At 38.3% G+C, this 25,039-nt stretch overlaps 1 protein-coding gene across 2 annotated transcripts in view; it reads left to right on the plus strand.

Moving 5' to 3' along the window:
- The first annotated feature begins 8,310 nt into the window (after positions 1-8,310).
- The window catches only part of LOC145984413 (uncharacterized), a 66,197-nt gene continuing 49,468 nt past the window's right edge, over positions 8,311-25,039 (plus strand). Inside the window, exon 1 of one of the 2 annotated variants that reach the window (XM_083118076.1) lies at positions 8,311-8,389. In XM_083118076.1, the coding sequence (XP_082974202.1) occupies positions 8,340-8,389 (50 nt within the window). In that variant the 5' untranslated portion in view covers positions 8,311-8,339. Of the gene's footprint in view, positions 8,390-23,407; positions 23,505-25,039 lie in introns of those variants that run through there. The other variant, XM_083118077.1, reaches the window with a different exon arrangement.

The following is a 25,039-nucleotide window of genomic DNA, read 5'->3' on the forward strand; positions in this document are numbered from 1 at the left end:
TGGCAGAAAACCGACGCAAAATTAGGCACATAGGCCTAATCAAATACAAGAATGTAAAGTAGTTTTGTGAAACTATTTTCTTGAAAAGTAACTTTTTTCCCATGCATTGAATTGCTCAAAGTAAACATTTCGAACAAAAATTTCAGATTATGTTACACCCAATACTCATTCAGGCTTGGCCTGTCCGGAAGACACCCAAATACCAATCTCTCTTCCACGAAATACACCCTGGGGACTGCATTCATGCAGGCTAACAATGCTGTGGCGCCTTAGGGCCTGTTGCCTTTTAATAAAGGGTCCAGGGTTCGATCCCCGTTGGAGGTACATTGAACAGTGGTTAGGATTTCACTTTAAAATGTCGGCCTGGTGGACTCTGGTGTCTAGGCCTACAGCTATAGTGTAATCCTGCATGGAGTTTTTGTTCTGTATCTTGTCCAAAATTTGTTTCTCATGATCCATTTATCCAACTCATCTAATCACAAATTCATCTTCATCCTAGCAATTAGCCAAAAGTCACAGAAATGATTCGAAAAATATACTAAACACAAACAAAACTACCAGAATTCAACTTCGACCACCCAAATACAATTATTTCTTTCCTCCAGGGGGTCTCCCCGGCGACGTCGTGGTAACGCTATTGTCTTGTAAAAAAAAGGGTCCTTGGATCTAGGTCCTCTGTGGAGAATCCCCAACTTAAGAACCCGTATCAGCGTCGCTCGAAAAAAGCAGCGGACAGATGTCATTTATCCTTCCTGGTCTTACCAATATTGATTCCATTTCCCCCTTCGAAGGCAAATCCATTGCATGGGAGACCTTTGCTGGAGGGAGGGGTTGCTCTGTCGAAAGAAGCAGACCACAAGGTTCCCTGTCCGCTACTCTCCCCCCGCTCAAGAGTCTGACCATAACAGGTTTCCTGTTACAAGACAAAACTTTTTCCGAGTGTCTGAAAGAAGAAAAACCATAGACGAGAAAAACACACATTGACGAACATCGCAATACAACTGAGAGCCAATGACTATTTAGGGGAGGCGGGGTGTCCAGGGAGTCCGAATCTTCTACGAGAGACTTACGAAGTACTAAAATTAAATAATGTAAATATGCTTGTTTTGTTTAGCATCTGTCCTATAATCTAGAGACGTGTATTTCCGTCAAACATATTCTAAGGGAAGGATTACATTGGGGTCAAACAACTTTGGATGACTGTATCAAATAAGATTTATGCACACCACTACTTAAGTAATATGATTAAATATTAAATTAAGAGCTTTTCATTTCGTCAAATGGATCTAACATACTTTCTCGTTATTCAATAAATATTCAATTCCTTATCTGTTTCACAATCACCTTGCCAGGGCAGTTGTTTTTGTACAAATTGAAGCGATCTGAACTATTCATGAGCTAGATAATGAATATGTGCGGTTATATTCCTATTCATATGCCGTCTTTTTCCCATTCATGTAATAACAATATTAATTAATATTTTAATTATTAATTTAATATTACAGTTATTTTAATTTGTTTTTATTATTAGAAGAAGGTACCAACATCATAGACGTGCGCAGACTCTCTGATAGTTTTTTGCATTGATGTGATATATATATATATACACATATGTGTGTGTTCGCGCGCGCGCGCGTGTATATATATATATATATATATATACCTAGGTATTAACATATTATTTAAATACATTACGTAATCTATTCATCCGCCCCTTAACAAACCAACAGCAAAAATTATATAGATTGTCTCTGAAATGTGAGCGCTCGTTTTCCTCCAAACCAAACTGTTATAGCAGCAATCGTCTGCATTACTTATTTGTTCTTACTTTCTCTCTGGTAATTTACAATGTATTGGAGAAAAGAAACTGCGAGCAAGAAAATTTTTCGATCCAAATTTTTGAAAGTTGAAAACAGTATTGATTTAATAGGGCGCAAAAAATTTCATGGGACGGCATGGCATTCTCTTTTACAATTTTTCTCAATCAGATTGTTCGGCGCCCAGGGCCAACTCCCGCTACTTCCTAGCTACGGCTCGGAAGTTGACAAGACTGCAAGAAAAGCAGGTACCGCGAGCGAAGCGAGAAAGACAATTTTACGAAATGTATTTTTATTTGTATAAAATTTAAAGTCGAGGGAACAATTGTCCCTCTGTAACCCCCTGCAAGTGATCCTGACCGTCTGGAAGAAATAATGCAAGATGGACGTGAAAACTAATTCCGTCTTGAGTATCCTTTTGTCCTGCTACTAGTATAGATTCTGCTAGTCTTGCTTTTTTTACTTCAATGTATGCCCCCCCCCCTATAATTGATTTCCGTCCAAGGTTGGAAAAAGGCAAAAGGCAATGCCCCCCTGCCCCTGTCCCCTTGTGGTTGCGCCCTTTCCTTTTAGAGTATAATATTGTTTAATAACAGCGACAATATAGCTCTCCACAAAATTTCTAGGTGAAAGTATAATAATATAGGGGCATGGAACGTCTAGGAGGGGGGCAAGGATGACCACACCTCGAAAACGAAGGTCAACCTAAAAGTATATATTTCACAAGTATAATTATATTTCAGTCATAGTAATTTACATTAATTATTATGTAATGGGGACACAGGAATGCGATAATTTCAAATTCAAGTGGTGTTTTTAGAGGGGACAGCACTAGTATCGGGGTAATATGCCCCATGAAAAAAATACCTTTCTTGTCCCTTTGTGGAAAAATCTGCGAACGTCCGTGATTAGGGGGCAATTCCCCCCCCCCTCCCGTGCGCACGCCTATGACCAACATATATGGAATAGTTTATAACATCGAGTAGCAGGATATCTCTCCTGTATGGTGCTGTAAACTAGGGAAATAATGACGATGTTTTGTAGTAGTGCATAGCTATTCAGCCTGTTGCGACACATGTGCAGAACAGGCGGAAGACATTCTTTTGTGTTTTCTGCAGTTGGTGGATTATCCTAGGTGAGATGATTTTGATGTTCTTTCTTTTCTTAACGTAATAAAAACGTGTCTTGCAACCTAAGGCGTCGTGCTTTGTGCTCCGCCTGAGGATGAATTATATGATGAAACTGATGAACGGACACTCACAAAGAGCATCCATGCCGGGATTCGAACTCCCGGATGTGCTAACCACTCCATCACAGAGGCCAGTGCTAATGCACATGAATATCACTCCAAGTTAGTCATTTGGAATCATTGGGAAAGTCGTGTAGTTAGTAAAATGTGTACTTTTAGCATTTTTGATACAATTAAAACTATTTACAGCCAATGCATATTACTCATATTGAACCGGAACGACGAATTTGTGAATTTACTACAGGACTTTTCAAACATCCGCAGATAAGGCTAATACAGTTTCTTGTTCATATCTATCATAGTTATCCTGAAATACACGTATGTCAGTTTTCACGTAGCTTACTAGTTTCCAGATATGCTTGATTCTGTTAACTGTTCACTCCTATTATTCATAGTTGCGAACTATCTCTCCGGATCCGAGCATGCATGTGAAAAAGAACTGAATCACTCCGCTCCGGAGGGCTCCTTTAGTACCACCGCGACCTAGCTCCGAAACCCTGCCTGCTGGCAATCGTATAATTGTCAGCGATGTTCTCTCCATCCTTTCATCCTTGGGTTCGAGTCCTCGTTGAGCCTGCATTTTTCACTGAAAATTCTACGTAAGTTATGGTTGTAGCGAAATCCGGATTGTCTCCGAAATGGGGAGATTACTTCCGAAATCCGGATTCTCTCATTTTTCCATCGGATTCCCGAATAGTAAAAAAAAAAATCTGGATTTGGCCATCTCTACTTCACACGTCTTGCGCGAACACTGACCTGCTGATGTGTAAGTGGAATTATCAGTGTGATAATTCCTAGTAATTCAGACTTCATAACATTCTGGTAGAAAAATGTGCAGAACAAATTCTCGAGTTAGTAACCTCAAAGTTGTCTTTTCGACAGCATTTGCTCTTTTTTTTAACTTCGGACGGAAATGCATGGTAAAAAAATCAGAATTTTCAGTTTTCATGAGATAATTTGGAAATGTGTTTACAGGACAATAATACATCATCATCACTGGCACTGAAATATGGATCTCATACAAAAATAATTTAAATACACGAATACAAGAACAGGAGAAGAACACAGAAACGAGCACTGCCGGATCTACAAGCCGCAAGACCCCGCAGTGCGGGGGTGGGGTCAGAGACAAGTAAGTCTCTAGAAGGCCCTCAGTGATTGACATAGTATAGGGTTCGTATATGCGTATTTAAAAACTAAACTTAATTACTCAGGGGTTCAGAAACGAATACAAGATATACAGGTAACGGCAGTGGCGGCGAGGGGGACAGTCGGCCCCCACTTTTTGCCACTTTTGTCCCCCCACTATGCTAAACCGTACAGTATCTACAATGGGAAATATACTGTTCCCCCCCCTCGGTTTTGGAACCCAATCGCCGCCACTGGGTAAAGGTAAAGTTAAAGTTCCCTGTGCATATAGCACCGTGCCATGACGTCCACTTGGAACACACCAATGTGTATATATATGAGTTGTTGAGGGACTTTTGAATCACCCTCTAGGCTCTTAGATGTGACTTTGTCAACATGAGATCAAGAACTTCACACACACACATGCATTATAATATACATACAGACACACAAACACACACACATATTATAAATAGAGCGTAGAGGGTATGTTTGTGTGTGGTAGGTTGGTAGAGGGGAGCCTTTGGTCCGTTGTTGATCCATGCAGATCTGCAGCTGCCACCTCCAACCACGATTTTACGTACAACACGTTGTAATAATCTTGCGATCTTCTAAAGCAGGAAATGTACTTGAACATTGCAATGGCCTTGCCCTAAGGGAAGTTAATTTTCGATCGCAAGGCGTCTACCGTACTATAAAAATCTGGGGGCTACGGGAGCTTAGATCTGTTGTTGGGGTTTCATCCCCCCTAACCTCCTTGTAGCGCCGTCCCTGGCTGTATGTATTTCGTCCAATGAGTACAAGCTAGCAAAACTGTGAATTTCAACAAGTTTGTAGATAATTCTGCAGCTGTTCATAAAAACAGACGTACGCGTATTTTATTAGTTTCTTGCTGTGGTTCATTTTCCCATTTCAGCAAAAAGTATTCACACTCTTTGCATACGGTGAGTAAATGTGGGGGAAGGAAGAAGTTCCCCCTTAATAGTCTCACTGAGAAATTTAGTGCAGAGGAATCTAATAACCGTTCTTAAACAACATTATGCTTTTATAGAAATAAAAGTATATACTATTTTCAAACCTACGAAAGTTCCAGGTAACTACGTAAGGAAAGGGTAGTGAATTACTTCCTATGTAATTCGACTCTCCCACTAGCAAATTTCTTATTAACACCTCCACATATTTCATTCTTTAGTTGTATTATCTGTATGTGTCTGCAGAATAAATTGCCCATATATTGCACATGAATAAATTATGTGTAGTTCTTTTGAATTTGCGGTACTAAACCACGTTTATACGTACATTAGTCTTTGAACGACAGATATGGAAAATAAAGCGCCAGCAGAGAACAATGGTGCCACTGAAGTTGAAATTCATCTAATAAAGTGATTTTAGGTGGGTCGGGACACACACGACCCTGTTTTGTTCCCACCAATGTAATAAAAACAGTGAGATGGAATGAGGGCTTTATTTCGTCAGTTGAACTCTTATCAAGGCCCTTGCTCCCCATAATCGGAGGATCTGAGACAGAAATAGTGTTATTTGTCGTATATCCAGAAAGTTGATTGATTTGCTTTATTTTACTTCGCTTTTGTGCCACTTTTGGCCAATTTGCGAAGATGGGGATGAGTGATGATATGATGAAATTGATGAATGGACACTCACAAACATCCGTGGCCAAGCCGAAATTCGAACCCGGGACCCCTGGCGTCGTAGCGCGATGTGCTAACCACTCCCCCACGGTGGCCGGCCCCAGAAAGTTGAAAGTGAATGAAATTTTTATGGTGTGTTTTGTATGGTCATTATCAATAGTAAGTCTGTCATATTATTCCACTAAATAATGTCTTTGGAAAAGAAAAAACAACAAATAATTAATGTATTTTATTTTACATAAGACCTATGCCTAAAAGTATTTTTGTATATGATGACACAGAACTATCTTATGTTGTGATTTCTGACTGTAATATATATATGTAATTGGTGATAAAATAACGCAGTAAAGTATTAAGTAAATATATTTTATCCCCCTACTTACAAATCATGAAAGGAGTCAAATTCGAAATTAAATTGAACGGACGTTCAAAATTTTTAAAAATAGCACTATTTCCATAACAGATCATCAAGTATTTTTTACCATTGACCCTCAGGAATATCTCAAACTTACAATGAACGTTCATTGAACTTATTTATGATCGACAGCTAAAAAGTCATTCATTTGCATGACTGGTTGATAATCCACCACCAGATAGAATTTACACAATATTTACCTAAAAACTTCGGGTAAAGTCACCTTCACCCTAAAAAAAAATCCCTTGGTAATGGACTTTCGTGTTCTCACAAAAAAAAAAGTTATAATTTGGTACAATTTTTCTTTCGCGGGCAAACTTTTGTAAGGGTGTACTTCAGTCTGTGCAATCAGCCCTTCCCATTTGTGAACAATATACTGGGGAAATCCACCGTCCTTGTCATTGCACTACAACCCCATCGTGATTTAGTGTGAGGATATCGCGTAGTGAAGAACTGTTTACAAGCATCGCCCAAACCATTGATTCTCCCCCCAAAACCTTTCCCTGCCTTCTTTTTTCTTTTCCTAGCTCTCAGCATGCGGTTTTCTTGCCACTTGAGGAAGACTGGCCGATTGTGAAAGAAAAAAGGAACGGGAGAGGAGGGGGGTTCATGAGGGGCGCGAGCGGTACAGAGGGGGAAACGGCTAGCGCGACCAGCTTAAAAAAGTCGAAGTTAAAATTTACATACATTGCTCTGTACGTCGACAAACTACAGACATTCTAAAGAAAATTATGTAAGATCAGTTTCATTTCTTTGCTGTAGAAGAACAGTAGAAGCTTTCTTGTTCTTTAAAATGTTGATTTAAGTTATTACATATAATTGGCGAGCAAGTGAATTTTACGAAATTGAGATAAGGAAAACTACGTAATAAATAATGTATTAAAAAAAAGACTTAACGACATAACAAATTTCATATTTGATCTTTAACTCAGTAAAATTTAAATGCCACACACTTGACTGTTCGAGCACAGAAGGTCGACGCAAGAACCTATTTTTTAGGTATCGTCACCAGCGGTGATACGGGCTCTTAAACGTAGGCCCAGTAGCGATTAGTTTATCTTTGCATAAAGTGGCCTCAAACAAACATGCTTTGCTCCAGAAATGAAAAAATATCTAAAATACAAAACTGATGACAAAAAATAAGATATCACAATCCAACGGCCTTCACGATAATATACCTATTGCAATTTTATTGTTACGTCACTGGTCACAGGGGATGCGAAGTGCATGTGTTCAGCGCATTTGTTTTATACCTGATTGAGGCACACAGTAGTTCGGATCCCACTTTAAACTGTAGGTCCATCCCTGATTAGCCTTTCTGTGCATAAAGTGGACTTAGAAAACAAACTTAAACATACGTTCAGCTTATTTGTGCTGACCACCGTGGGCGAGTGGAGTCAACCTCTGTGGCGGAGTGGTTATCACATCGCGCTACGACGCCAGTGGTCCCGGGTTCGAATCACGGTTGAGACATGGATGTTTGGGTTTGTCTGTCCTGAAGTCCTCGATGAAAAAATAAAACAATTGATTGATTGATGAATTTCGTTTATTTTACTTCGCTTTTCTGCCACTTTTGGCTAATCGCGACGTAAAGGATGAGTGACGATTTGATGAAATTGATGAACAGAAAGAACACCTTTGCCCAGGCCGGGATTCGAAACCGAGACCCCTGGCGTCATAGCGGGTTGTGCTAACCACTCCGAGTGAAGCAATTGAGGTGGGGAAGACCGTCGCTTAGGAGTTTCCCTTTAAAAATATTTTTAAAAAGTGGTGGTATGGCGCCAGGGATCCCAAGTTCGAATCCCGGTCTGGACATTGGTGTAGTTAGTGTCTCTTCATCAATTTCATCATATCATCTCTCATCCTCAGCCTCGCGATCAGCCAAAGTGGGAGAAAAGCGGCGGTAGATTACAATAATGAAGTCGATTCATTTGCATCGCATGTGTAATTGCTCATTACATCGTGTGGTAGCTGGATCGTGTTGAAGAGTCAGAGTACAAGGAGGAGAGGTTACGCGCGGAAAGAGCTGTCAGCAGGAATCATTCCGTTCCAGTCCTCGCGAGTGAACCAAGCACACACCGATGTGTGGATCCAAACTCAGGATGGCACCAGCCGCACCAGATCGTCAAAGGTAAGTAAAGCAATCCTTATCGCTGTCGCTTCGTACCGCAAAACCTGGAAGTAAATAACAGTAGAGTTCTGATAGTTCTACCGTGACAACCACGAATTAGTACAAAAGAGACTCTGATTCTATGGAAAGCGCCGCTTGTGTAGATTTTTCCGAGAGTCTCGTGTACTCGTTGCTTTATGCTTTATGCTTTATGTTCTCTGAATGGATAAAGTGTTTTCAAAATATGAAACCATGATTCAGTTTCACTTATTTTCGACTACGCTGGTTCTCGGTCCGGGAAATATGCGATTTTCTGTTCGCGCTTGCCTAGTGTTTAAGCTTGCAGTCGATGGCGTACGCAGGATTTATTTTTATTATTTTTCTGGAGGAGATGAAATTTATATAGGTGGTTGCTTTCAGTGGCGATAGCTTATAGGGGCCCGTGGGGACATATTATTATTATTATTATTATTATTATTATATTTGTTATTGTTATATATTTGCGTATTGAAATCAGTAAATAACAGATTTAAAATAGCGAGTATGGTGTGCATTAATATCATGATACATAGAAGGGAAATTTGAGATTTTTAAAACTTATAAGAACCCAGTGTTTTTCGAGTGGGCGGCATACACAATAAGATATTTCGAGTAATCAAAATGTTCCATTCTCACTCCAGGGGGTCATTTCATGGGGCTTCCATTTATCATTGTTTTTAGCGAGTTTTTAGTGCTTTTATTTGAAAATGTTGATTTTTCAAAATTTCGGATGGGCTGTAGCACCTTCAGCCCCACTCTGCGTACGCCAGTGCTTGCAGTCTACCCTATCGTGGACTTGTGTTGTTTTTCCACGTTACTCGTGCTAAGTTTACTGCAGGGCTGTGTCAAGCCGGAAAACGATGAAGAAATTGCTTTTACTTTGCGACTGTGAGTTTTTCAGAGAGTTGCGGTGCCTGCCCGCTGCGCAGGAGTAGTGTCGTCGCCTTGTAATCAAGGGGTCCCGGGTTCGATACAAGGTGGAGGCACATAGTGGTTCGGATCCCACTTTCAACTGTAGGTCCAGTCACGATTAGCCTTACCGTGCATAAAGTGGACTTAAAACAATAACTCAATCAATCAAAGAGTTGCACACTTTACTTGTATATATCATTTATCTTATCGACGAAGTCTTCCAAAAACATTTGAATCCGTTACATTCCACATCGTGCCATAGACGTATTAGTAGATTTTGCTATTATTATTATTATATAAGGATAAACCCATGTACGGTATTCACGAATACGGATTGTTTAGGGGCTTTCAGGACGAAACAAGCTCCGTTACTTTGTAACCCAATATTTTTGTACCATCAAAACCTCATTTGCCAAAGTTTGAACTATTTTTGTATCATCTAAAAATACTAAAAATAATTTTTGTAACAGTAAATTTACCGCCGAAAAATAAAAAATCAATTTTGGGGTTACAGAGTAACGTCTGAACCTCATCATTGGTTTTAGCAACGTTATCCACATCAAAATATTGTACTATTTTTGTACCACTTTGTACAACTATTTAAATTTTTTATAACCAACAGAAAAAAGGCGGGAATATTTGTAACTTGTAACCACAAATTTTTGTTCCGTCTCGAGTTTTTCGTAAAGTAGTGTCCTATTTTGTACTAAACTTTCTAATTAAGCATTCTACACGAATACCCGGTGGAGGCACAAGTGGTTCGGATCCCACTTTAAACTGTAGGTCCAGTCCCGATTAGCCTTACTGTGCATAAAGTGGACTTAAATCAACAACTCAATCAATCAACTCAACCTTCTACACGAATACTTTAGATTAAACAGTTCTCCGATTTTTGCACCGTTGTTTTAAACCCCAAAAATATTTTTTTTGAAATTTTGGTTTATTACTTAGAGGCAGCAAATGTAATTCACAGGAAAATATGGAAAAATATTATTGACTGTGTGAGGTTTCTATCTATTTAATCGTTAGATAAAACCTTATGAACGAATATACTTTATATTAAGTCCGATTTTGATTTTTGTACCGTTACGGAAAACCACGACAACAATTTTATTTTATTTTTTTAATTCGACACAGCAATTCACATGAATATATGGACAATGTTATGATATGGGTGAGGTTTATATATTTTTAGTTCTTAAATAAAATCTTCTGGACTATTACTTTATAATAAGTTACTTTTTGAGTTTTATACCGTTACGAAAAACACCGAAAATAAATTTTAAAATTTGTATTATAACTTAGAGGCAGAAATTAGCAGGAAATTATGGACAAAATATTATCGAATGTGTGAGGTTTATATCTGCTTAATTTTTATTTAAAATCTTATGGACGAGTACTTTATATTGAGTCCCTTTTTGATTTTTGTACCCTTTCGGAAAACCCCGACATTATTTTTTTAATCTTTGATTTATCTTTAAGAGGCAGCAATTCAGGGGAAAATGTGGGCAAAATATAAATTATATTTGATGTCTAGATTTGTTTCATTTTTATTAAAAAGTTACTCGATCTACTTAATATTGTCCTTTTTTAAATTTTTGTACTAGTGTATAAAAGCATGAATATTTTTTTAAAATGTATTTCATTATTAAGAAGAAGTTATAAATGTAAACTGCAGATTAAATATTATATATAAAGTGCTAGAAGTTTTTGTATGTTTCTTTTTTAATAAAATCTACTTAATCAGTACTTTAGAATTACTAACAGCAAGTAGAAAAAGAGTGTGTAGGGTTATATAGGTGTCTCTGTCTCTCTCTCTCTATCCTCTTTCGATTTTTGTACTGCTACATAAAACCCCTAAAATATATTTTGAATTTAGTTTCTAACTTAAAGGCAGCAATTCAATGAATACATAGATAAATTATCAAATGGTTGAAGTATACAACGGAAATATTTTTAGAATTTTAATACTCGATGATCTATATCCTAAGATAGCCTAGAGGCATATCCCCACTGACTGTAAAATATGTCTGGTAAAATTATACTGCAGTAAAGCATTAAATAGATAAGCCGGTATTAGTTAGTCCCCGAGAATTTTAAACCGAAATCTGCAACTCATCCCCCACACAAACTTATTTCAAACTGGCGCCATCACTGCTTGTATCTGTTACATTTTGTAATATAACAGTCTCTAGTAGCACTTTAGATTAAACCTTGAGTTTTGTACAGCTTTGTAAATCCCCTAAATATTTGTGGAAAATTAGTTTAGCACTTCACACGAAACTGTACAATTTTTACTGCTATGCAAAATGCAGAAATGAATAGAGTTTTATTTCTGCCAAAAAGACGTCTTCTTATGGACTCCATGTGGAAATTTTCTGTAAAATTTCTGCGAGTGACGTTTTCGCCAAAAGCTCTCCTGGGTTGTAACAATTCTCTTACATGGGAGGTTATCTAAGTGTCCCCCTCCAATTTCCATGAAACTTGGCAGGTGTATAGAGGGGCCCAAAGGAAGAAATATGTGTTTTTTTGTCTCGGCTAAAAAAGTTCTAGGGGGCAACCCCCCTCAAATGTCAAGTTGAGGACACATTGAAGTGGTGATCTGACCCCTGTCTCCCCTTCCGATTTCCATGAAACTTGGCAGGTGTATAGATGTGCCCAAAGGAAGAAATAAGTGTTTTTTGTTTCAGCTAATAAACTGTTTTAGGGGGCAAAACCCCACTAAAATATCAAGATGAGGACAAATTGAAGTGAGTATCTGACCCATGTGTCCCCCTCCGATTTCCATGAAACTTGGCAGGTGTATAGAGGGGCCCAAAGGAAGAAATACGTGTTTTTTTGTTTCGGCTAAAAACTGTTTTAGGGGGCAAAACCCGCCTCAAATGTCAAGATGAGGACAAATTGAAGTGGGGATCTGACCCCTGTGTCCCCCTCCGAATTTCCATGAAATTTAGCAGGTGTATATAGAGGCCCTATGCCCCCTGTTTCTTCTTATGCCATATTTACGTGGTTTCGGGGTCAGATCCCCACTTCAATTTCTCCTCATCTTGACATTTGAGAGGGGGGTTGCCCCCTAAGACAGTTTTTTAGCTTAAACACAAGAACATTTATTTCTTCCTTTGGGACCCTCTATACACGTGCCAAGTTTCATGGAAATCGAAGTGGGACACAGGGGTCAGATTCTCGCGTCAATTTGTCTTCATCTTGATATTTGAGGGAGGGGGTTGCCTCCTAAAACCGTCTTTTTCAGCTTACACACAAAAACACGTATTTCTTCCTTTGGGCCACTCTATACACCTGCCAAGTTTCTTGGAAATCGGAGGGGGACACAGGGGTAAGATCCCCACTTCAATTTGTCCTCATCTTGACATTTGAAGGGGGTTGCCCCCTACAAAAGTTTTTTAGCCGAAAGAAAAAAACACGTATTTCTTCCTTTGGGCCCCTCTATACACCTGCCAAGTTTCATAGAAATCGGAGGGGGACACTTAGATAACCTCCCTTGTTAGTCAGAAACCAACAATTTAAAAATTAATTTGTAGGTTTTCCGTAACGGTACAAAAATCAAAAAGAGACTTAATAAAGAATACACATCCAAAATAGTTTATTTGAACATTAAATAAAAATAGCCCTCACACAGTCAATAATGCTTTTTTTTCATATTTCTTGTGAATTACTGCCTCTTAGTGCCTCTCAGTGTGATGAAATAATGAAGTGGTATGATGAAATTGATGAAGGCACGCTCACAAAGAACACTCATGTCCAGGCCGAGATTCGAACTCGGAACCTCCGGCGTCGCAGCCCAGTCTGGTAACCACTACGCCACGTAGGTCGGCACGAATCTAATCGCAAGTGCTTTTCAGTTGTAGTGAAATTAGGAAAATGCAATGTTTCGTTGTAGAGTAATTAAGGAAATTTAAATTATTACTATTCCATTACCTATTTAGATAAATATTTTTTAAATGCCTTGCAACATTACACGATTTGTTCATTAACATGAATATATTTACAACCATCAACAATAGTGTATTTATTCCTTTCAACATAATTTTATTTCTTTTGGTTAATTGATTGATTGATTGATTTAGTAATTTCTTTTGGATAAGACGATGTGGGGAATCACGTGTTTCAAAACTGTCGTGATGGATAAAAGCATGAATAATGTTAGCCACATTTATCCCCCCTCCCCCTTCCCCCAAGTAGACTAACGATGCCTTGCATATGGAAGGCAGACATAATATTTAACGTTGTTGAATTTTTCGACAACGAAACAAGGTAGAGAAATTATAAATATGGCAACACGGGAGCACTCGGGCACAAGCGAACAGGAAACGAGAGAAGAAAACAAATGACTGTTCACTTTAGTTTGCGAATTTGCTTAAGTTATTCCCATGTTGGTACTTAGCATCGCTTTTCTATCTTCAGTGGCGACGCCTGACTCGAACACTCAACGCGCTAGGCCACACTGCGACGGTGGCGCAGGAACGTTTTTGATTTAGGGGCTGCAAAGCTCACCCTCCATACAGGGCCGGCGCTAGCCATTTCGCCCCTCTGGGCGACCGCGGCAGATGCCGCTCCCTTTCAACACCCCTCCCTTCCCTCGTCATTTCGCAGCAACGGGAAATTGAAATATTCCTAAGTTAAACTTCAAACTATAAAATAATAAATAAAATAGATATTGTTACACTATTGAACAAACAGATGTCTCGATCACAGCAAAACTTTAAAAAATGCAACACATTTTATGCCATTAGACATATCTTACAAGTATTAGGAAAGAAATGCTTTGAAGGCTTGACCTCATATTTTTACCGTTAAAGGCCTATAATATGATTCGATTTTTAAAAAATACATGTAATGTTATTTTTCGTAAAATGCTATTTTGCATAAAATGGAAACAATTTTGATTGTTAATACAGTCCTTAAAATAATAAAACTATAAAGAAAATGTAGATTTTAAGTGTAACCAAATCGTGACCAAATATCCTTTTCTAATGTGTACTTAGACCCCTACACTGAAATATAGTGATAAATAATTATAGTTGTTAAGTATACCTTACTTAATTGAAGGAAACTAACGTCTCAGCCAACTGGTGCTCTATGGATAACATCGCTAGACCATTCAATCGCGTTTCAGACATGATTGACAGAAAAAACTTTCTTCGCCACTTGCCACGGTTACCGGTAAAATTAACGACATTCGAAGTGCGACACTCACATTAGGTGCAAAATCATGACCCTGTATCAGTTTTAAGATCTCCTTTGGTGCATTATTGTGTTTTATTATAGCCTAAAGTACTTTCAGCTCATCTTATAAATCAGTAGGGTAAATATATTTAGAGCCATGTGTTAATATACAGGCAAGTTTTGTACACTTTTCAGACAAAAGATCAGATGCATGGGCGTCGCCAGAAACTTTTATAGGGGCAGTCAGGCCATTGATAAAACTTGAATGGTAGAAACCATAATAATAATTATTGTAACTATTATAAACCAATGAAAATAAAACCACTTTATTCCAAATTTATTATTATATCCTTGGGGAGAGACTTCTAATCGATCCACCGAATTAGTGAATATCCAGCATAACTCATTTCATTATATTTTTTCACTTCATACAGCTAGTGTACTGAAATGCATAGCTATTTTATTTTGTTAACTTTTGCATAACTTGTCCAAGAGAAAAATAAAAAAATTGAGAAATTTTTAGTAATAAAGTTTTGCTGTTTGGCCTCATCCCATAGAACTGACAGAACTCATTTTTTGGAATTTTGAAAACTGCAGAACCATTTATTATTTTGGTTTAAATGGTAAAATATGAAAACATAACCTTGTTAATGTATTTTACACTCATTGTTTTCGATCTAACGCAGTTTTTACTTTGGTTATTCTGTTTGAATTTTAACTGGTCGTCATTTCTTTAATTAACAATAAAAATAACGAGCTACAGATCTGACAAACCTTTTTTCCAACTTGAAATAAACTATGCCAATTTCTAGGGATGATCGATGGACCGGTTCAATCCCCCTCCCGACGCCCATGTTCAAATGGCATGTCTTTAAGCTTACTAATACCATACAAGAAATCGAAAAATTCACTACGATGTTCAAGCTGCTCAAATCTCTTAGAGCTAAAATAATCACGCCTAGGCCATTGTAATAAAAATCAACTTTGTACCGTGTTTGTGGATCATCAACATTTCGTCATACTGAAACTGTTTCTTTTTCTTTCGATTTCGGACCTATCTTTCGATTGTCTATATCTAAATTTGTTGCCAATTCATTCGCATCAACTAATTCACTTTGAAACTTCACATCACTCCTGCTGTTTTCAAAGTGCTCTGATTGCAAGGAATCTATGGGTCACATCGAGATTAATATTTTGTAGACATTTGCTCACTACATTTATGTGGAGTAAAATTGAGCCAATTTCGAACAAATTTTATCAGTAATATTATGACTTCAAAGTTTTCAATATACTTAGTTTTTCTTCTCTTCCAATTTTGCCACCCTAGAAATTTGCCGCTCTGGGCAGTGGCATGGTTCGCCCCCCTCCCCCTTCCGCCGGCCCTGCCTCCATATATGTATTCGGGCCTCCCCGATGGCGCAGTCGTAGTATCGTATGCTTGATATCAAGGGGTCCCGAGTTCGATACCCGGTGGAGGCACATAGTGGCTCGGATCTTACTTTAAACTGTAGGTCCAGTCCCGATTAGCCTTACTGTGTATAAAGTGGACTTAAAACACCAATTCAACCAACCAACCATGGGGGAATGGGGTGTAGAGATAAAAACTATAGGCCCAGATGTGTGTGCGCGCACATAGCTTATTGTTTTTTGTTTGTGTTTTTTAAAGAAAATATTGCAAAGAAAACATTATTCACAATTTTTTTTAAAAAAAAAAATATAGTTATTTTAAAGATAATTTTGGATATGTTTTATAAACAATTCCGGAAGATAAGTTCAAGTCATCGTTCTGGACTCATTTCAAATTTAGTGGAACTGAAAATCAGAAGTTTGTAATATTAAAGTTGGTAGCAAACAATAATACAAGTGTTATTTTAAGGTCTAAAATACACCATTGACATTTTACGACACTCATGGTAACGATAAGGCTGTAGCTACGGGGCCATAGACTCATGCCATGAGCGCAGAAAGGGATTATTGAAAACAGGATAAATATAAACGCCAGAAAGTCATCCACCCCTTTGAGAGAAATTTGTTAATCCGTCACTGCCTCCATTGGAGAGAAATTGCTTTGAATAGAGCCTCCAAGCGAAAAAAATGAGATATCTGAAAAGTTTTAAAATTTTAAAAAATGATTAACTAATCATCTGACATAACTTGGCCTAAAAATTATAACTGAAAGTGTGTTTGCGGCTTCTTACAATGTTGATAGCCTTGGGTCTCCACATATACAGGGTGGGCCGTAAGTCACTAAACGGTTTCAACAGTTTATAACTTTTGTATGTATTGTTTGAATACATTTACTATTTGTTCTTTACATTACATAGGGGAGATTTCTTTGCACTTAAGCGTGAAAAGTAATTTCACTTAAATGTAATCAATTATTAACAGATACATTATTAAACCTTGAAATCACTTCGTGACTTATGACCCACCCTGTATAAAGCCGGGTCTGTTAGCCTAACTTGCCGCCGTTGTCATTGTATCGTGTTAAGTTGGATCCCAGACGCAAAAGTAGGATCCGGGAATGTTGCTGAACGAGATTCACCCCTAATTTTGGTTCTAAAAAGTAACATTTAATGCAAGTAAAAATGGCAAATATAGAACCAACTATTAGAAAATAATAAATAAGCAAAACAATTTAAAATCGAATTTTGATAAATTTGAGACATAAATTATAGTGAAAAATTTTCAAGGGCTTCCTTAAGTATGAACTGCAGCTTTCCTGGTGACAAATTGTAGGAAGATTCTCTCTACTAATGAGGAGGTTAGTTCTGATACAGATTCGAAGCTAACGTTAATCCCACCTTCTGCGACTGAAGTAAAGTAGACAATGAACCAGTAGAACTCCCGTTTCCTGAAGATGACGTTTGCTCTCGTATCAGTAATTCATCCATACACACCAAAAAACATTCTCAAACATTTGGAAACGCTCCTTTAATTTTTTTTCACAAAAGTTCAATTTATGGTCCCTTTCGGACTAAATTTACCTTTGCAGTCCCCCTTTACCTGAAAACGACTTTAGAGCCCTCAAACGAAAAATTATGGATGAACTCCTGGAATCTGCTTCAGTAGTGATTTGATTCATTGACTTGCTTTATTTTACTTCGCTTTTTGTGCCACTTTTGGCTAATTTGCGAAGATGGGGATGAGTGATGATATGATGAAATTGATGAATGGACACTCACAAATATTCATGCCCAGACCAGGATTCGAACCCGGGACCCCTGGCGTCGTAGCGCGATGCTTCGGTAGTGACCTGATCATCCACGTAGGAGACTTTTATAACTTTTTCCTTGTTTGGAGGTACATAGTGATTCGAACCCCACTTTAAACTATAGGTTCAGTCCCGATTAGACTTTATGTGCATATAGGGGACTTGAAAACAAACTCAGAAAAATACTTTTACCTTGTTGCGCGGTAGGGATGTGATGACCTCATCGCCCAGTGGCTTCTTCACTGCAGTTAGTCAACCAACAGAGTGAAATGGTCAACATTGTCCTGTCATGGCTCTATGAGCGTCCCACAATTGGCAGAAGTGGGGTACGGTTGGTGGACTACTATGTGATCCTCCCAGCTAGATCCGAGGGATCCGCTGAACAACGACAGGTGCTGGACCATTCATATTGGGGGTTAGGCGTAGAGCTGACAACTCTGCACTGTAAAAGGACATGTCAAGAAACAGCAATATGAGGCCATGGATGTTCCCAAGGTAAAATATTTCTGAGGTAAAAAATTCCCCCATTTGGATCTCCGGGCGTAGACTACTTTGGGAGGTCCCTGGACTAAGGATAAGATCTACGTTAGGAATAAGGATATTAAATTAGGCACCTGGAATGTTCTGAGCCTTTACCGGCCTGGGGCATTTCAGTGTACAGTTAATGAGATAGTTAAGTATAAATTAGATGTAGTAGCTGTCCAGGAAGTTAGGTGGCCAGGAGAAGGGAATTGTAAAACTAAAAATTATACTTTTTTCTATGGTGGTACTGAAAATCATAATTTTGGAACAGGCTTCTTCATAAATAATAGAATTATATCTGATCTTAAAACAGTAGAATGTATGAATGATAGGATGTCATATGCAGTTTTACAGGGTAGATGGGGTAAAATTATTTTAATAAACATACATGCACCAACAGAGGATAAAGATGATAATACTAAGTTTGATTTTTATGCAGAGTTAGAACAGGTCTTTGATAAATTTTCCCAGTATGATATGAAAATTCTGTTAGGTGACTGTAATGCACAGATTGGTAAAGAAGAAACATTTAAACCCACGATTGGTAAAGAAAGTCTTCATGAATTAAGTAATGATAATGGTATAAGATTAACTACTTTTGCAACCTCAAAGAATTTAATTGTGAAAAGTACCACTTTTAAACACAAAGATATTCATAAATATACCTCAGGTGGTAAAACTCATAATCAGATAGATCATATTCTCATTGATAAGAGAAGGCATACTAGTATAATTGACGTTCGTTCACATAGAGGTGCTGACTGTGCCAGTGACCATTATTTAGTAATTGCTAAACTAAGAGAAAGACTCGCAGTGATAAATCATAAGCAACAAAATCTAAAAGTTCTAAAATTTAATATAGGAAAATTTGCTGATGAAAGAATTAAGAAAGATTACCAAATTAAACTGTCAAATAGATTCGATGTTTTGCAGGATTTAAATGATGATGAAAACATGATTGAAACATACGTAAATAAGAATTGGGAGCACATACGTAACGCAATAGAATCAGCAGCTAAAGAAAGTATAGAATACCATAAACCAAGAAAAAGTAAGCCATGGTTTGATAACGAACGTCATAATCTAATAGAAATAAGAAATCAGGCTAGACTTAGGTGGTTAAATAACTCTGATGATACAAATCTAAGCAATTATAATAGAATAAAGCGAGAAGTTAACCACAAGTTTAGAAGTACAAAAAGAGATTACTTGAAAAGTAAAATTAACGAAATTGAAACAAACAGCAAAAACAAAAATATCAGAGATTTATACAAAGGTGTAAATGAATTTAGAAAGGGATGGCAACCTAAAGTAAACTTGATAAAAGATAAAGACGGTGATTTTTTGGCCGATCCAAGCGATATTTTAAATAGATGGAAGAACTACTTTAATGACCTTTTAAATGTTCATGTAGGAGATAATTCAGATGTAAATGAAGTACACACAGCTGAACCTTTAGTTCCAGAACCTAACTTGACTGAAGTTAAAGATGCTATTAAAAGGCTAAAGAATAACAAAGCACCTGGCATTGATTTTATACCAGCTGAGTTAATTAAATATGGTGGAAATTCGTTAATATGTCAAATTTATAAATTAATTTGTTTAATATAGAATAAAGAAGAAATCCCTCAACAGCGGAAAGAATACATAATTGTTCCTGTGTTTAAAAAAGGTGATATAATGAACTGCAATAATTACCGTGGAATTTCTCTACTCTCAACAACACATAAAATATTATCTAACATTCTTTTAACAAGACTAACCCCATATGCTAATGAAATTATAGGTGATTATCAATGTCGATTCAAACGTAACAGATCAACTACAGATCAAATTTTTCTCATCAGACAGACACTTCAGAAAATGTGAAAATATAATCAAAGTGTCCATCAACTATTCAATGATTTCAAAGAAGCGTATGATTCAGTCAAAAGAGATAAATTATATAATATATTAGTCGATTTTGGAATACCTAAGAAGTATGTTAATATGATAAAAGTATGCACCAGTGAAACAAAAAGTAAAATTTGTGTGGGTATTAATATGTCTGAAAAATTTACAATTCATGATAGGTTAAAACGAGGAGACGCATTATCTCCATTGCTCTTTAATTTTGCCTTAGAATATGCTGTTAGGAAGGTAAAAGAAACTAACAAAGGGCTAAAATTAAACGGTGTGACTCAGTTGTTAGCATATGCAGATGATGTAGACTTATTAGTGGATGATATAAATACAATTAAGAATAATGATAAAATATTTTTCAAAGCAGCTGAAGAGATAGGTTTGGAAGTTAGCAAAGAGAAAACTAAATATATGCTTACAGGTCGAAACCAAGCGATAGGTAATAATCAAAATCTTATTATTGATAACAACTCGTTTGAACCAGTCTCCAAATTCAAGTACTTAGGAGTAATACTAACAAATGAAAATTATATTAAAGAGGAAATAAAAATCAGGCTTAATTCAGGAAATGTATGTTACTTTTCTATTCATAAACTTTTGTCTTCTCGTTTAATATCTAAGTAACTAAAATTTTAAAATATACAGAACAGTAATTTTGCCTGTATTATTATATGGATGCGAAACTTGGTCCCTTACATTGAAAGAGGAACATAAATTGAGAGTATTTGAAAATAAGATCCTTAGAAAAATATTTGGACCTAAAAGGGATACGGAGACAGGTGAGTGGAGAAGGTTACATAATTTAGAACTACATAATTTGTATTCATGTCCAGATATTATTAGAGTGATTAAATGAAGAAGACTTAGATGGGCAGGCCATGTGGCACAAATGGGATAGGAAAGAAGAGTTTACGGGATTCTTGTTGGAAAACCTAATGGTAAGAGACCTGTAGGAAGGCCAAGACGAAGATGGAGGGACAACGTTGAGATGGACCTAAAGGATATCGGTAGGGATGGAAAAGAGTATATAGATCTTGCTCAGGATAGGGACAGATGGAAGGCCTGTGTTGCTGCAGCCATGTACCTTCAGGTTTAAGAAGGCTAGAGAGTCAGTCAGCGTTGTTAAGGTTTAGTGGTTCTATTCGCGTCGTACAGAATTCTCCGGCTTAAATAGGCACCCGGAATTGACATAGATTTTTTCTTTTCCGTCGGCCCAGGTAAGCGGATTATTACAATGTGATTTGTGTGTACATCTTTTTGCATTTATGCAGTTTTTACTTGGAAGATCTACAGCAACAATCCCGAGGCAGAACAGAGGAAGATAGCAGTGATTGCACGCGAAAACTCTCCATGCCCCTACAGTTCACTGACAATAGATTGTCTAGTTCAGTGCTCGAAGTGAGGGTGGATGCGGGAGATGCGGGGAGAAGCTAGCTAACTTGTCGCAAAGTATCCCCCAGCTGGCTCAATGTCACCATGTTAAACCACAGGAGCATTAACCCCCAGCTAACCCCAAGGCTCGATCAAACATCTTCCAGCTAACATTATCCAATTTTAACCGTTAGTTTCACTTTCATGCGCAGGCAGTCTAATCAGAACTAGGCTCATAGTTTCAAGTGAGATCCATACCCTCGCTAAAAATCAAGCCATTTGATTACTGTTCTTCAAGGTCAGTGTTTGCTGGATAACTACGAAAGTAACCTCGCGGTTTTGCCTCTTTCGACTAACCACTACGATGAGAATGGACGATGATTTGATGAAATTGATCCTCAAGCCAGAACTTTGGGATGCGAGACTGTGAATCGACCACTCTACGTGCTCGGCCACCAAGTCGGCTCGATCAGAGATTTTAATGTAGCCTTCTAACCGTACTATTCTTCTAATGTGTGAGATTGCAACAACGAAACCATAAACAGTCAGCCTGTGTAAAAAGTTTGGGTGCGTCAGTACTTGTACTATTTGCACCCGTCACAGTACACGGGGCCAATATGCTTACCATAATTAAAATGAAGGACTACAAGGACTGTGAGGACTACAATCTCCTTACCCAGGTTAAAATCCGAAGCTGTAAAGTGGCAGTCAGCACATAATAAGGGCAAACACAGGACAACACACAGCTGTACAGAGGATTATACTGGCTGTAGGTGCAGACGCCAGAAACTAGATGGCCTGCAGAATTGCAGTTTACCGGAGTGTACTACCTGAAAGTGAGGTTGACTTTGCAAGCCTTCTGCGAAGGCTGTTTCACGAGCACGTTGAGTGGACGACTCGCGATCTCTCCACCAGAGGTTTCGATATGAAATATGACATTTTCTACTTCCCTAAACCTTTACACAATTCAAGGTCATTCCGGTTGTTATCACAGCGCGCTACGACGCCAGAGGTCTCGGGTTCGAACCCCGGTCTGGACATGGGTCCCTTTATCAATTTCATCATATCATCACTCATCCTCATTGTCATGATTAGCCAAAGTTGGCATAAAAGAGACGCTAAATAACAAATGAAATCAAGGTCATTCCGGTACTAAATTTAGCAGATGCCTTCCCGATAGCGTAGTGGTAGCGTTGCCTTGTACTCAAGGGGTCCCAGGTTCGATATCTGGTGGAGGCACATGGTCGTTCGGATCTCACTTTAAACTGGTCCAGTTCCGATTAGCCTTACTGTGCATGAAGTGGACTTGAAACTTACCAACTCGACTAAATTTAGATATTCTTCTTCCGAAAACTTACCCTTACACCCACTCAGATCGAAAAATCTGGTTAGTTTTGCTGCTCAAGTCGTCCAGTGGGAATCCTACACGACAGCGAATGCAATAAAATTTCCTGCTACCCGTCGTAACACCAACATAGCATGGCACACTGACAGAATCAGTTGGCAACCAAACAGCAGCAACGAAGCATTTCAAGAACTTCATCGCTCGTTATTGTGGAAAAATAAGAAGCGGGAATTCATTTTTTCCCCATCCTGACTTGTTGGCACCAGTATCGTGCCAAAAGTCACGGCCGGACTTTCAAAACAAGAAATGAAAAGCTCCATGAATGTAAGTTGCATATTAATGGCCGATTCATTTCTTTTCTTTCAAAAAAACAACCAGGTGATTGCAGGTGGAAGTGTAGAAACACTTCCAATCGCGTTCTTCTGTAGTGGTGATTCCAGAGGGAAGTCGAGGAAGGCTGATCTGCAAAGCAGGGGTATTAGCGAAGGCAGGTCGCAGGTTTCGGGGCATCGGCTAACCAGAACACAGTACACTATTGGTTTGGATTCAGTCTGGATATGTGCAACGACAAGTAATAATTAGTTGCATGAATGTTGGTGCCAGCCTCCGTGCTATACGAAGCCAGTTTCCCTAAGTTCGAATCATGTGTAAGTTATGGACAGCTATCTCACTGTGTTTGTGCAATGTGCTTGCGGCGGGCAGAACTACGTGAAAAAAGAGTTCTTCGGATCCCACTTCAAACGGTATGTCCAGTCTAGATTGGCCTATCTGAGCATGTAGTGGACCTGTTACAACATAGTTTGACTTTTTTCTTAATTTCTTCCATCAATTCACTACACATCGTCACTGTTGTGATTAACCTACAGAAGAATAAACGCAACGTAAGATTACCAAAAGTGCAAAATGCAGTATGTATTTTGATATGAAGGCGTATATATGCTTTTCTGCCTCAAAGTTAACCGGGTCAATGAGGATGAATTGGCGAATTAATGAATGAATACGCCAAGAACTCCACAACAAAGTCAGTGGCCTCCACGATGGCGCAGTGGTAGCGTCATCGCCTTGTAATCAAGGGGTCCCGGGTTCGATACCCGGTGTGGAAGCACATAGTGGTTCGGTTCCCACTTTAAACTGTAGGTCCAGTCCCTATTAGCGTTTATGTGCATAAAATGGACTTAAAACAACAAATCAATTTAAAAAAACACAACAAAGTCAGTAATACTATTTCTTCGGTATACAAAGCGCGTAATCTTCAGCGGTAGGCTCACGTTCACTCTACCCAGACTTCCAGGTTCGATTGATTGATTGATTGATTTGCTTTATTTTGCTTCGCTTTTTGCGCCACTTTTGGCTAATTTGCGAAGATGGGGATGAGTGATGACATGATGAAATTGATGAATTTACACTCACAAATATCCATGCCCAGGCCGAGATTCGAAACCGGGACCCCTGGCGTCGTAGCGCGATGTGATAACCACTCCGCCACGGGGCTAGTTCCAGGTTCGAGTCCTGTCCTGAACATGATAGAGTGTCCGTTCATCAATGTTCTGTAATCAGCCTCGTCGTAGCGATTAGCCAAAGTAGCAGAAAAGTAGCATACAATAAGGAACATGGAAGTGCTGAACCTAACTTGTGAGACGTATACATACAAATGCATTCCAATTTTGAAAAGGCCTCCCAAATGGCTTAGTGATAACGTAATTGCCGTGTAATCAAGGAGTCCCGGGTTCGATACCCAGTAGAGGCACATAGTGGTTCGGATACAACTTTAAACTGTAGGTCCAATCCCAATTAGCCTATCTGTGCATAAAACGAAACTCAAACAAAGCAAAAAAAGTCACCGGAAGTGCGCATTATATGGGTTACTGCCGTGAGAAAATATTGTTAATAGGAAAAAATACCATAAATACGTAGAAAGGGCAATCGGGTATTATTAATTATTATCTACCGCGCAAAGCGTATTTTCCGGAAGATTTTTTAGGTTTTGAAGTCGTTTGTTTGAGTTTGTTTTTAGGTCCACTTTATGCACAGAAAGGCTACATGGGACTGGCCTTACAATTTACAGTGGGATCTGATCTCCTATGTGCCTCCACCAGGTATCGAACCCGGGAGGTTTGGAATCGCGAAGTCTTCAAATGCCTTGAACGATTTTGCTTAAATAATATACAGGATCAGTTGTTAT

Source organism: Lepisma saccharinum, chromosome 2, assembly GCF_977018435.1.
Source record: "Lepisma saccharinum chromosome 2, izLepSacc3.1, whole genome shotgun sequence".
Lineage (NCBI taxonomy): Eukaryota > Metazoa > Arthropoda > Insecta > Zygentoma > Lepismatidae > Lepisma > Lepisma saccharinum.